This window comes from Dryas octopetala, chromosome 3 (assembly GCF_963921425.1).
Source record: "Dryas octopetala chromosome 3, drDryOcto1.1, whole genome shotgun sequence".
Classification (NCBI taxonomy): Eukaryota; Viridiplantae; Streptophyta; class Magnoliopsida; order Rosales; family Rosaceae; genus Dryas; species Dryas octopetala.
Window position 1 is genome coordinate 25,379,247 of NC_141368.1, and position 14,096 is coordinate 25,393,342.

General features: G+C 33.0%; 1 protein-coding gene across 2 annotated transcripts; it reads left to right on the forward strand.

Moving 5' to 3' along the window:
- The first annotated feature begins 2,705 nt into the window (after positions 1-2,705).
- LOC147292026 (putative inactive purple acid phosphatase 27) lies at positions 2,706-13,850 on the forward strand. 2 transcript variants are annotated; one of them, XM_086236946.1, is made up of 13 exons: positions 2,706-3,263; positions 3,508-3,595; positions 7,980-8,246; positions 8,867-8,975; positions 9,304-9,418; positions 9,833-9,965; positions 10,605-10,792; positions 11,337-11,523; positions 11,684-11,751; positions 12,072-12,162; positions 12,483-12,671; positions 12,761-12,844; positions 13,494-13,850. In XM_086236946.1, exons 1-13 carry the CDS (start codon positions 2,875-2,877, stop codon positions 13,557-13,559), a joined length of 1,974 nt encoding a protein of 657 aa, XP_086093072.1. In that variant the 5' UTR covers positions 2,706-2,874; the 3' UTR covers positions 13,560-13,850. The 2 variants fall into 2 exon arrangements, 1 of the variants encoding a protein (XP_086093072.1); XR_015121201.1 differs by lacking the exon at positions 12,072-12,162 and having other exon boundaries at positions 13,494-13,551.
- Positions 13,851-14,096: the final 246 nt, after the last annotated feature.

Here is a 14,096-nt window from a genome sequence, read left to right on the forward strand (position 1 = left end):
CCAGCCGAATTCTCCTAGTTCCTAGTTTATTTTTCTGTTTTAGGTTTTAGTTTTCAAAAAATAAAAGTGAGAGAGGGAGCCGAATTCAGAGGGACTTAGAGAGAGAAGGTGGCGTGAAAAGTGAGAGGGAGAAGGAACCAGCCCCTTGCCGCAAGCCCTAGCTCACCATAGCCGTGAGCCAATTGCTTGCTAGGTGCCTCCTTCTTTCTCCCTCCTTGCCGCAGCCGTGTTTGCATCTCTGATTTTTGTTTTCTTTTTCCTTCTAGAATTCTGATTTTATGTTGGTTTATGTTTCTGAATTCATTTAGTTTATAATTCTGATTTTATTTAATGTAAGGTTCTAATTTCATTTAATTCATGCAATTTAATTTAGTTGTTTAGTTTATGCCTTTAACTTTGTGCGCTTTGTGTTTTTGATTTAATTGTAAGCATGAATTGGGATTTCATTATTGTTGCTGTTTTTATTTATTTAATTTAAGTATGTAGGTTAGTTATTCTATCTTGCATGTTAGTTGTAGGCCGATTAATGGATTTACATGCTTTAACAAATCGTTTATCCGTCTCTTGGTCTGTTAGTTTGATGTTTGCATGTATTAAATTTCCACTATCTATTAGAACCCGTCACTAGTTGTTTGCATCCTTTGACTGGCCACCTTAGGATAATTGCATCTAGTTTATTTGTTAGGTTTAGCTGTGAAATAGTCAAAGACACTAAACCACAAGTAACAAGGGAATAAGGGATTATTCTTGGTAGTGGGGTTGGGCGACCTCTATAAGGAAATAGTCAAATCTTATATGTTGTGCATGTTTGACGATCTAATAAAACTTAATGACTCCTGCATTGGTAACAGCTGTCTTAGCTTGAACTAGGGAACATGTAGGTTAACTGGCTAAGGAAGGCCCAAGAAGCTTTTAGTTTATGCATTAGGAGAACAATTACGAGAAAGTAACTAGCCAAACCTTTTTAGCAGTCAAACTTTAATATATTGTGTTCAAATTAACTGTCATTAGCCTTGGATGGTTATTGCATGCTTATTTGATTTGAAACTGAAAACTTAACATTGCAAGATAGAATAAAGGGTGTGTGCGTGTGGTGATGTGTGCGTGTGTTTCCATCTTCCAAAACCCCCAATTTAGTTATTCTAGTGATTAATTGCATTGATTTGTTGATTATTAACCATTTCCTGTGGGATCGACCTCGTGCTTGTACGCTTTGCTACTGATGCGATTTGTGCACTTGCGAGTAAACTTAGAATGAGATAATTGTTTATTTTGTTCTAAGAAAACATTCAACAGTTTCTCAACAAAAAAAAAAAAAAAAAAAAACCTACATAAATATAAATATAGTAAAATAATTAAAACTATGATTTGTGGGATCTAAATTTCATGAGTGAGGCAATTACATAGGAAAGAAATCCTATCATAATTATAGGGAAGTTTGATTTTGGGTGATTGTTTTCCATACCATGACAATTAGGTATTAATTGTGTTTCATCTAGGATAATTGTTACTTTTTATATCAAGACTTTTTTTTGGCTCAATTACAAATGCAACAATCAATTATGAGGGGTATTTCAAATTGGTCCACCAACAAAAAAATGTTTCAAATTAGTATACTAACTAATAAAAAGTTACAAAATAGCACATTTGTTGTAAATTCCGTCAAAAAAGACAGTTAAATGCCACTTTGGACAACGATGACTTGAATTTTTTTAATAATGTTGACACTAAATTTGCTATACATGAATTTATAATGTCATATTGATAAAAAAAAAAAAAAAAAAAAAAACTTAAAAAAGACTACAAAAACTTTTAAACCCTTAAACTTATTATCATTAATCCATGTGGTGTAAATTTAGTGTCTACATTATTTAAAAAATTCATATTAGCATTGTTTACACTAGCATTTAACGCCTTTATTGACGTAATTTGTAACGTATGTGTATTTTGTAACTTTCTATTAGTTAGTGTACTAATTTGAAATATTTTTTTTATTTATGGACCAATTTGAAATACCCATTATAGTTGGTGGGTGCATTTTTTAATTAAGCCTTTTTTTAAAAAAAATTTTTAATTTTATGAAATACAATATCCTGAAAGCTTTAAATTCAATTATTTTAGAAAAAATTTTATACTTTAAATTGTTCAGTTTTTAATCGAATACTATGTGAGGTGTGCCTTTATTTACAACTGTTCACAAGAGTTGTAACAAGCGGACTCCACTTTCCAGTTTCCACCTAATATGATAACCTAATATAATTAAAAACTGTAATCCTCTAATATTACTAAAAAAAAAATAAAAAATTAAAGGTAAAAAGAAAACTAAGGATATTTTTTTAGCATCTAGAGATGCTTGATGGGATCTTCCTTGCCCTTGTTTTTGAATTTGACACAGAAGAAAGAATGCCGGACGTTTGATACTTGGTTTTATCTTCCTGAAAGAGAGAGCAAAAGAGAGAAGAAAGCGACAGTGGGCAGCTAAGCACAATCCACACAACAAAAGCAGCCACAATTAATTATAATCAGCCTGCGTGGTATCAAATTCAACCGACAACGTTACGTGAACAAACCAAATATTTCAAACGTCATCTTCTCCCATGTTCACACCTTACCTTACCCCATCTCTTTGTAACTCCAACATTTATATATATAGAGAACCAAACCCACATTTTTCTCAGACCCCAAATTCTGAAATATATATAAGCTACACCCAATTCTAAATTTTATAAGTATAGAACAAAATTGAAAAACAAGTCAACAAGGCCATGACCAAATTCCATATGCATTTATAACCTTGTTTTTTAATTTTTACCTCAGAATCACAATATTTCTGTTTGATTTTCTGATATTTCTCTGTATTTTTCTTCTTTTCTAATGGGGTCTTCCGGTTCTTGTTGGGTTTTCAAATTTGGGTTCATTGTGATGGTGTTGTTTCTTGGTTCTTTTGCTTCTTCTACTTCGTTTTCACCAACATCATCCTCATCATCATCATCATCATCATCATCATCATCATCATCGTTGCACCCTTTGGTTTTTTACTCCAAAGCTGAGCACCTTAATTACACAGCAATATCCGATTTTCGGGTTCTCAATAGGAGATTTCTGGAGGAGTGTCCCAATCTGAACCCTTATCTGCAAATTAGTGTTAATAAATCGAGTTCTTCTGGCCTTGAAGATGAAGAGTTTGTAAGTGTCGACGTTAGCGGTGTCCTCCATCCTTCCAAGCGTCATTGGATCGCCATGATTTCACCTTCTACATCTGAGTAAGAATAATTATTCAAACTTAGTTCAAACTTCTTAGACGGCGGTTTGTTCAATGAAATGTCTCACAGTGCCGATGTTCAAGCATGAAAACTCGGAGGACTGTGAGACATCCCGTTGAAAGGGATCACGCTTTTTACGTTAATTTTTTGGAGCAAATATTGTACCACGTTAACTAATACATTATTCATGGTGTTGATATGCTCGACAAATGTTATTTTATGTTTGGTATTACATGATATGCAGTGTGTCAAGCTGTCCTTTGAATGCGATATTGTATGCACAGACTGGTGATCTTAGCAAACTTCCTCTTCTCTGCCATTACCCTGTTAAGGTACGTAATTAAATAAAATTATTTACTTCATTTTATTTTTTGAGACATTGATTGACTTCATTTGATATCAGGCACACACAGAAATATACATGAAGTTAAAGTACGTATATATATAAAAATATATTTGTTGAGTTTTATGCAATCATTTTTTTATATATTTTTTAATTTTTTTAATTTTTTTTATATAAGGAAATATATTTGAAGCAAAAATAAATTAGAAATGGGATAGTAATGAATTTTAGTGAATTAGCACTGAAATTTGATAGCACGCCATAAATAAAAAACCTCTACCACATTATTTTGGTGGGTGTATATGGCAAACTCTTCTGCATGCGTATGGAAATGGAAATCATGTAGACTTCAACTTTTAAACAAACTTTTTTTAGTTTCAATTACTTTTCGTGAGATTTACAATATTAGGACGTACGTGATTCATGTGAAGCTTAATATATTAAATTCTATATATTTAGGTAATAGGTTCCAATCTTAATGTAGCCCTAGCTAATTTTAGTTCCCAAAGGAATGGGTCTTCTCATGAATGTCAAGTTGTTAACAGAGTTAAATTGTAGGTAGAATTATTAAATTATGTTCAATATAAGCAACAAACAAAAAGAAGAAAAAAAGAAACAAAAGTCAAAACAAAGGGGGACATAGATAGCAACAGTTGGATAGCAAATGATGGCAGAGCCAATTATGTCTTAAATGCGCGACGTTACTAACAAAGTGGCGTCAAGTGAGGGAAACCATAACGTTTACGTAAACATCCAGGTATGCAGCTTGTCTGATGGGGTATGGGCCGAATGGCATCGTACTAATATCGAATAATTCCATCTGCCAAAAGGCTTTATCCCATATATATGATAATATGACAAGCCATGCGTGAATGGTCTTTTTTAAAAAAGAAAGAATTTACTGTACCAAAAAAATAAGAATTTATTGCTTTTAATAATCAAATTATAATTTTTTTTCTTCTTATTAAATCATTCAAAAAATAAATCATATACACGTGTGCGACCAAAAGTTGATGATTATTTGGTCTAATAGTGGTATCTAATCAGGGTCGGCCCTGAGGGTAGGCGAGCTAGGCGACCGCCTAGGGCCCACCCACCCAAAGGGCCTCCAACTTCTAAGTTGGGCTTTTTAATTTTAAAAAAAAAAAAACAAATTTTTTTTTTACTATTTCTACTTTTAGTGTAGGCCTCCTTCATTTATTGACTATTCCTCTAATCATTTTTCTTCTCTAACTATTCCTTGTTGACTATTCATTCCTCTTCATTACTCTCAGTCTCACAGTCCAGGGCCTCCTTCATCCATTTGACTATTCCTCTTAGTTGCTTTACACTTTGCCTCCTTTAATTAATATCGAGGAGTAATGAAGCTCTCTAATTTGATAACAAAGGTTTGTTAGTAGAGAATTTGGAATATAGATTGCCAAGAAGCTTGCTACTTGCAGCCTAAATCTTGCTACATGTATTAGTTATCTTTAAAACTAACTCCAGTTTTTGTGTACTTAAAGATTTTCAATTAATTCAAATCAGTTCTATTTTTTTAATTTCTCTTACTAAATTGATGGGTATCAAGTTAGAAATTGTTTATTGATTTTTGGCCAATTAATTTTAGTTATTGAATGGGCAAAGGGCCTCAAATTTTTTTCTCGGCCAGGGCCACCTAAATCCTCGGACCGGCCCTGTATCTAATTGTCTTCTCTTTGTAAAGAAGTTTTTAGTTCAAATCTTATATACGACAATTTTTAATTGATTAAAAAGACTAAGTTACCAATATTATTAACGAGTAATATGGATGTGCCATAACCATATTGTTGACCACATATAAAAATAATTCTTTATTAGGATCCTCAAATATTAGTGTCTCATTGTTTGACTTGTCGACTTATTGCTTAAAGACATGAGAGAAAATTAAACTTACCTATAACAGGGATAGAGGCTGACTTGGCATTCTAAGAGATAATTTTTGTCTTGAAATTAGATAAATTTTTATGTAATAAAGTATAAAAGCATATGTGGTATTATGTTATTGGGTTGGAATACCAAATCAGCCATATCCCTGTTGCAGAGAAGTTTCTCTCAAGACATGAACATATGGTTGACAAGTGTTACATGATATTGTTGACTTTAAGGGATCCAGATCTTCTATTTGATTATGTTTTACTTTAAGTCTTAATTATGTAATTTATTATTTAAAGAAGGAATTAATAAAAGATGAAATAGATTCGTAATACTTATTACATGTGAATAGACATAGCGGGCCCTAAGATTTTGGAGGTTCGTGCGAGAATCGAAAGTAAGGCTTTTTTAATAAGCTCACATGAAAATAATATATATATATATATACTTTTTTTTTACTTAGAACAATAAGATTTATTTTTTAATAGAATAGAAGGCTGGGTTGATATTGGGCTTAGCTTTTTTTTTTTGTCCAATAAATTTAGTTTTTCTTTATGTCTTACTAGCCTTTTGACACGCAGTACTTGGCACGTGTCAATTGACTTTTTTTTTTTTTTTTCATTGTTTAATAACTTCCCACCACTCTCTCTAATCTCTAGGTTTTAAGGTGGTGGGGGTCTTTTTTTTATTTTCTAAATTTTATTTTAATAGTTGTATTTTACAACTATACTCTTATTTATTACGTTGTTTTTTATGTTACTGTTCTTTAAATGAAGGGTATTTTAGAAAATCTCATTTTTGGTGAAACTTGTAACACAAAATTCTTCTTTTAACTTTATAATAGTAAAGATATTATAATAAGCATTTTCTTAATTATATCTGATTCTTTTTTTTTTTCAAAGTGCATGTTATATCTATAATAAGGCCACAAAAAATATAATTGGGGCCCTTGAAAAATGGGACCCAGTGCGGTTGCACCAGGTGCACCACACTAGGGCCCCACACCAGGGTCAGGCATGTGAATTGATAGAGTCAGATAAACTTTTGGATTTATATTAAGAATCCGTTAATTCTAAGGTACTGACAATAAAAAAACTTAATCAAAATCACCCTAACCCACAAATTTAACTTGCAGATAACAATAAAATTTAACCACAACTACCCTTATATGCAGACCACCTTCAAAAAAAGCATTGGATATGCCCACTAATAAAACGACAAAAAACACACAAAATAAGAGCAAGTTTTTCTGAAACTGTTATACAAACGAATAATTTAAAAATTCTGAGACTTCATATTCAAACTGGCCGATACATCAAATATGAGAATTTCTGCAACTGAAATTACCACTGGAACTGAAACTACAAACTACAAATTGAAACTGTAGCTACATTAAAAATAAATATGCAAAATCGATTATAAAGATTGATTTCAATGTAATCAACTACAAATCTGAGCTTGATATATAGGTAAATATCTATCTGAAAAATTGGAAATCAAAAATCAAAATGAAATTGAAGCTGCAAACTGAAATTGTAGCTACAACAAAAATAAATCTGCAACATGCAATCAGTTACAAATTTGAGCGCAAAATAGAGGTATATATCGATCTACAAATTTGGAAATCAAAAATCAAAATCAAAGATCAAAATCAAAAACAAAAAAAAGATCAATGCAAATAAATACTATATATAAAGCTACAAATCAAAATCACCTACAAATCAAGCGCACAACAAATAGAAGTCGATCTTCAAACATCAAAAATCAAATTCAAACAATCAACCAAAATCAAAATAAAAAACAAAAATACAAAATCAATTGTCAATTCAAAGGCAAACATACCTATGGGCTTGATCTTCCGAAAATCGAGAGATCGAAGAAGATACTCTGAGAAATCGAAGAAGATCGAAGAGCGAAGTTGATGAAGATCAAAGAGAGAAGTCCATGAAGATCAAAGAGCGAAGTCGATGAAGCTCGATTTTATGGATTTTGGATTTTATCTGTAGAGGGTATTTTTGGATTATCAAAAAATATGTGAGGATATTTTGGACATAAAATTTCCATTCCGATTCCCCCTCTCCAATTCCGGACCCCCCCTAGGGAATCAAATTCCTCCCAAATCATGAATTTCATTCCTAATTTCACGTGGGCCTCGCATCCATTCTCATTCCTTCATATGTTAGTAAACACATGAATGAGAATGAAAATGATTCCTAAATGTTTAGTAAACACAGAAATGAGAATGTGATTGATTCTCAAATGTTAGTAAACACATTCTCATTCCTGGTTAGTAAACATGTCCTAAATATAGGTAGGTTTTGAGTAGGGACCTAACAAATGGATTGTCCCAATTATTGAATTTCTCGGTTTATAATGAATGGGTGGTTATGTAAACTAGCTAGGAATTCTCCACTCTATGCTGAGCGGGTGATAATTTCTGTATGTATTATAGGTTGATCACATTATTGAAATTGTTGCAGGCAGCATACCTGAGCAATGATCCTGACTACCTCAGTTGCAAGAAGAAGGAGTGTAAGAAGTATGAGAAAGGTCAATGTGTGCTGTCAACTTGCGGTGGTTCATTATCATTTCATGTTATCAACATAAGAACCGACATTGAATTTGTGTTGTTTTCTGGTGGATTCGAGGCACCTTGCATTTTGAAGAGGTCAAACCCTCTCAAATTCGTCAGCCCAAATAAGCCATTATATGGCCATCTCTCAAGCATAGATTCAACTGGAACATCGGTACGTGATCGACCATTAAGTACACTATTCTTAATATATTTGTTTTGAATAGAATATGTGCATGAATGGAGACCTAGCTCATTTCTTGCTTTTAAGTGTAGATAATATTCTCTTACCAAATATTTTTTTTTTGAATTGTTATGCTGCTAGTCTACAGAGCCAATCGATTTTTTTTTTTTTTTAGCCCATCCAATCTATTTCTCAATCCCAGCCCATTCCTCCAACTTCAGTCCCCTGCTATACGTTCCATTTTTGACTCTATTGCTAGATTATGAATCTGCATTTTAACAAGAATCCTTAATTAATGACCTAAATTGATAATCTGATAACATAAATTAAATTTTATACTATTTCACAAAAGAAAATTTCCCATTTTTAAAGTGATTCTGATGAATTAGAACTAAGTGTAGCCTAATGAGCTCAATTATGAAGCTTGCAAAGTGATTTTGAGCTTTAAGAACAGCTTAATGAAATTAACAAGACTGAAGCAAGTTAATTATAATGACTTGCTGTCCTGTATTTTCTCCTTAGCAAAGAAAGGATGATCGTGTGGTTCTATCAATTAACTTGGGACAAGCATGGTTCTAATATAAATAAATGGAACATGAATTATGGTGCAGATGAGATTAACATGGGTCAGTGGTGATGAGAAACCTCAACAAGTACAATATGGAGATGGAAAAACACAGACATCAGTAGTTACCACATTTTCACAAGATGATATGCGAAGTGAGTTCCTTTTCATCCTTATTTCATATGTCTATCACCAAATCATTGAGTATTAAATCCATGATACTTAATTAATTGAGTAATGTTCTCTTATTAGACTGTATTTGAGCCACAATTGATTTAATCATTTATCAAGATTCACAATTTGACAACATAAATATCTTATGTCGTCAGATTGTCTGGCAACAGAACCCTTAATTAATTAAGTAGATACATATAATTATTTATTTTGTTTGCATCGTTGATCTTTTGTCAACCCAAAGTCTTCTTGATCTCTCTTTTTATTTTCTTTTAATTGTTTTTTGTGCCTTTTTATACATTGATATAGGTTCAGCTCTACCAAGTCCAGCCAAGGATTTCGGGTGGCATGACCCAGGCTTCATTCATTCAGCAGTGATGACTGGACTTAAGCCTTCGTCTAATTTCTCTTATAGATATGGAAGGTAAGAACCCCCCTATTCAACGAGTCTTCTATCCTCTACTTATTTTTTGTTGATGTTGTTTTGTATCCTCTACTATGTTGTGTTAAGTTTCTATATTATATATTTCCAATATAAATAAATCTTAAATTCCAAACCCAAAACCCAAAACTCAAAACGCTTAAAGGAAGTCTTTTTGGACATAAGTATAAGGTCAACACCAAAAAGATGATAATCCTATTTCATATTCAAGTTTAACCTCAACCATAGTATTTGGAGAAAGAAAAACTAAAATGAGCATTCCAAAATTGAAAGAGATGTGCTGCATGATGAGAATACTCAATTTATGATTTTGTTAATAAGGGAATAGCCTTTCATCTTTTGTTCCATTTTACGAAACCAAAGTGACCTTATTTGGAAGATTGAAAAAAAATGCAGTGATTCAGTTGGTTGGAGTGATAAAATCCAATTCCGGACTCCCCCAGCAGGAGGCTCTGATGAATTCAAATTTCTCGCATTTGGCGATATGGGAAAGGCTCCTCGTGATGCTTCTGTCGAGCATTACATTCAGGTATATATCATGCATTTTTGGTGCTGCAGAAATTCGGGCTCAAAAATAATTGAGGCCAAACAGTTTTTGTCCCTATAATTTAGACTATTTTTCACTTTGACCTATGCAGTTTCAAGTCTATATCATATCCCCATACCATGTGACATGCACGTACGTGCTGGCTATTTCAGTCTACAAAACTACATACGCACGTGTAACACGGAACTAGCCATGCACGCGGTCGCCAAGTGGCCACTGTGAATTAATTTCAAGAAAATTTAATTAGATTTGACTTTAGTTGTAACTGTTAATCATCCACAGATTCAATTTAATTTGATAAAATTGAAATCACAGGGATCCAAAGTGAAAATAGCCAAAAAAAAAATAAAATAATTCAGAATTTGACCTTAGGTTTACAGAAATTGGCTAGCTATGCTTTGCTCATTCATCTGTTATTGGAAATATTGCATTGATAACAACATAACAGAAATTTTATGGCCATCATTCCTTCAAATTATTAACTTCTAAGTCACACACACTTCATCAATGCATATGTCTAAAGACAGTAAATATATACAGTACATTAGTTTTACCTCTACATACCTTGAAGGAACAGAAAAAGGCTAAAGAGATTTTTGATGTTGTGGCATGTGTATATAGCCAGGATCTCTCTCAGTGATTGAAGCCATGGCCGATGAAATAAATTCGGGGAATGCAGACTCTGTCTTCCACATTGGAGACATTAGCTACGCCACTGGATTTTTAGTTGAATGGGACTTTTTCCTTCACCAAATCAACCCTGTTGCTTCTCGAGTTTCTTACATGACAGCTATTGGAAACCATGAGAGGTAAGCTCTTTACTGAACAATGAACATGTTCCATGATCCTCAGGTTTAATTAATTAGTTGTCACAGGGACTTTGTAAGTTCTCCAAGAGGCTTTAATAACCATGTTTTCGGTATTTCTATAGGCTATGAATAACGTAGATTAACAGCTTGATGTATATTATTGGTGAATTTCCTAACAACTTAAGTTTTTGGAGTCAACCATTGTTTAATAACATGATATCCGAGCTCTGGTTGTATGAGGTCATGGCTTCGAGACTTCAAATTTTCATTTCCCGTTCCTTTTTGATTTGTAAGATGTAGGGCGAGACTTCACCTATATGTTTGTTTATGTCTGCATTTCTGTAACTACATGATGAGACTAGCTAAGATGAGGAGGATATTAGCTTGATCTACAATGTTAGTTCCCGAACAACTTAAGTTTTTAGGGTCTAGTGGTTGTCTAACACACATGAATATATTCAATGGTCATATTATCTTTTGCTATTTTATTTTTATTTTGCCGTGTGGGATTTATAACTTCTATGCTTGATTACACATTTTTCAGGGATTATATAGACACCGGATCAGTTTACTTCACTCCAGATTCAGGTGGAGAAACTGGAGTTCCTTATGAGACTTACTTTCCTATGCCAATCCCAGCAAAGGATAAACCATGGTATTCCATAGAACAAGCAAGTGTCCACATCACTGTGATTTCTACAGAGCATGACTGGTCCCAAAATTCTGAGCAGGTAAAGATGATTTAGCACTTCTGCAGTCCCTAATATCCAATCAAGTGTTCTCTCAGATTATTTTATGTTTTCTTTTCTTTCTTTCTTTCTTTCCTTTTTTTTTTTTTTTCGTTTTCATTTTCCTACTATATGCACTTGATGTAATTATATACTATTGCAGTACCAATGGATGAGAAAGGACATGGCTTCAGTTGATCGATCTAAAACTCCTTGGTTGATTTTTATGGGGTAAGTGTAACTTAAATGTGTTAAAAACTGTTTTAACTTGTGTGCCTCAATATGTGCTCGCCAGACCAGTTCCTGTCTAACAATTTTCTTGCATGCATTTGAAAATTGAACCCACAAATTGAGCTCTTTTTCATTGCACATTGCAGTAATAAGAACTCTATGTTGGTATTAAATTATAAAGCTACATTCAGCTCTAATGAACCTAATGCATATCCTCTAAGGGAAATGGCTAATTTTCCCTCTTTAGTATAATTTTGATTAAATTCATGCTATTAGAAAAGCCTAAAAAATGCAGTAACTTTTAACTATTTCAATTGCAGGCATAGACCTATGTATACCTCCACAAATGGACCCTTGAGTGTTGATAAAAACTTTGTTGACAAAGTTGAACCATTACTACTGGAAAGCAAAGTAAAATTCCTCAGCCCCTACTTATTGCCTTCTCGATCTCTTTTTTTTTTTTTTTTTTTTTGTCATTGTTTAAGAGTCTTGAATATATAATATTTGAGTAGTGCTCAGGCTCCTCTCGAGTAGTGCTCGAATCCCCTTCAAACACTACTCAATAGTTATATTTCTAAAACCCTAAAAAAACCTAAATGATTTTAAAAGACTCAAAATTTGACTATTTTTTCAAATTTTCCGTGCCTTTTCCACTGATGGATTCATTAGGCCGGTATGACATTGATTCTTTTTAATTTCATTCTAACATTATTGTTGGAAATTTGAACTAGGTTGATTTGGTCCTATTTGGTCATGTGCACAACTATGAGCGAACCTGCGCCGTTTATAAGAGGCAATGCAAGGGATTGCCTGGGAAATATGAAAATGAGATTGACACATACGATCATAGTAACTACAATGCTCCAGTGCATGCAATAATTGGTATGGCTGGCTTTACCTTGGACAAGTTCCCAACTGTTGTAAGTCTCTCTCTCTCTCTCCACATGCACTTGTTATACAAGTATGTTCTTCATTGTTCATTACATGTAATTGGAATTTGATCAAACAGGTTCATAATAGTTGGAGTTTATCAAGGATTTCTGAGTATGGTTATCTAAGAGGGCATGCAACAAAGACAGAGATTAAATTAGAGGTCAGTGCACAACTTTGAGGTTGAAACTCATACTACAGAACACATGTATAAATTGCAAATGTTGATTACCAATGCATCCAAGATTGAGGGAGTTGGTGCATGTGAGAGAATGTAGATTGTTGTCTCATATTGAAAAATTATAATTATATAGTGGTTTATAAGGAGTTGAGACTCTTTATCCATTACTAATTAATTGGCTTTGGATTGGATACTCCAATTTTATTCATGGTATCAAAGCCATGTTCAACCACATGTTGGGCCAAAGTCAAACAGCCACAAGTTGGGAATTCATCATGTGGGGGAGTGTGTGAGAATGTGGAGACAATTTAGCATTTTATGTTACCAAACTATCAATGTGACTATTGATAAGTTAAACTCGTATTTATATGTATGGTCTAGATTGAAAGTTTAGTAATACAATATGTCAAATATCTGACAAGAAGACATTACCTACCAAATCCTCTAAACTCCCAGCAAAGCTGGAGGAAATTTTATTTTATTTTATTTTTTATTTTTTAAAAAAGAGAACCACCCTAGCCCTGATATAGGAACAAAAATTCTGATGTTATTACAGTATCACTTCTTACTACTGTGCAAATTTCACTATGATGCTGACTTTCACGTTCTCTAAATTTCTATCATTTTTCAGTTTGTGAACGCGGATACAAGAAAAGTTGAGGACAGCTTCCGCATTACAAAGGCAAGGTCTATCTAATAGAAATGTTTAGGTAAATCTATAGGTGAGTTGAATAAATAAAACACAGAGAGGAGTAAGGAGTGGCCCCTTAATATCTGAAGGATGTAGTTTCAAAAAATGTCACTTGCTCAATATGTATTTTCTTTACAAATTATAAGGTTTATGTCTTCTTTCCCCAACTATTGTAATTGTGAGGGAGTGTCAGTTTCACCTTAGACAATATCACTTGAACTCTTGTATAAAAGAAAAATTAAACAAAAGTTACATGATCATTTTATTGATTGAGAAATGCAAGTTGCCTTCTCCACATATCTTCTTTATTTGCCTTCTTCCTTCTACATCTGCCATGTGTTCTAAGAAAGCACATAAAACTAAGCTATAAATGCAGTCAAATTCTTTTCTTTTTCAGACCTTCCTTATTCTTTCTTTGGCAGTGATGGCATCCAAGGTTTAGCCTCCAGGGCTTTTTCCAATTCCAATTAATTTGGCTATTTATACTAAATATCCTCATGTACTCAAATTTGATATATGAAAATTAAACAAGATTGAGCTATA

Excerpts from the sequence above, each read along its gene's own strand:
- LOC147292026 (XM_086236946.1), top strand. The coding sequence starts at position 2,875 with ATGGGGTCTTCCGGTTCTTGTTGGGTTTTCAAATTTGGGTTCATTGTG. Across the intron at positions 12,163-12,482 it reads CATTACTACTGGAAAGCAAA|GTTGATTTGGTCCTATTTGG; the intron begins GTAAAATTCCTC and ends AATTTGAACTAG. Across the intron at positions 12,672-12,760 it reads TGGACAAGTTCCCAACTGTT|GTTCATAATAGTTGGAGTTT; the intron begins GTAAGTCTCTCT and ends TTGATCAAACAG.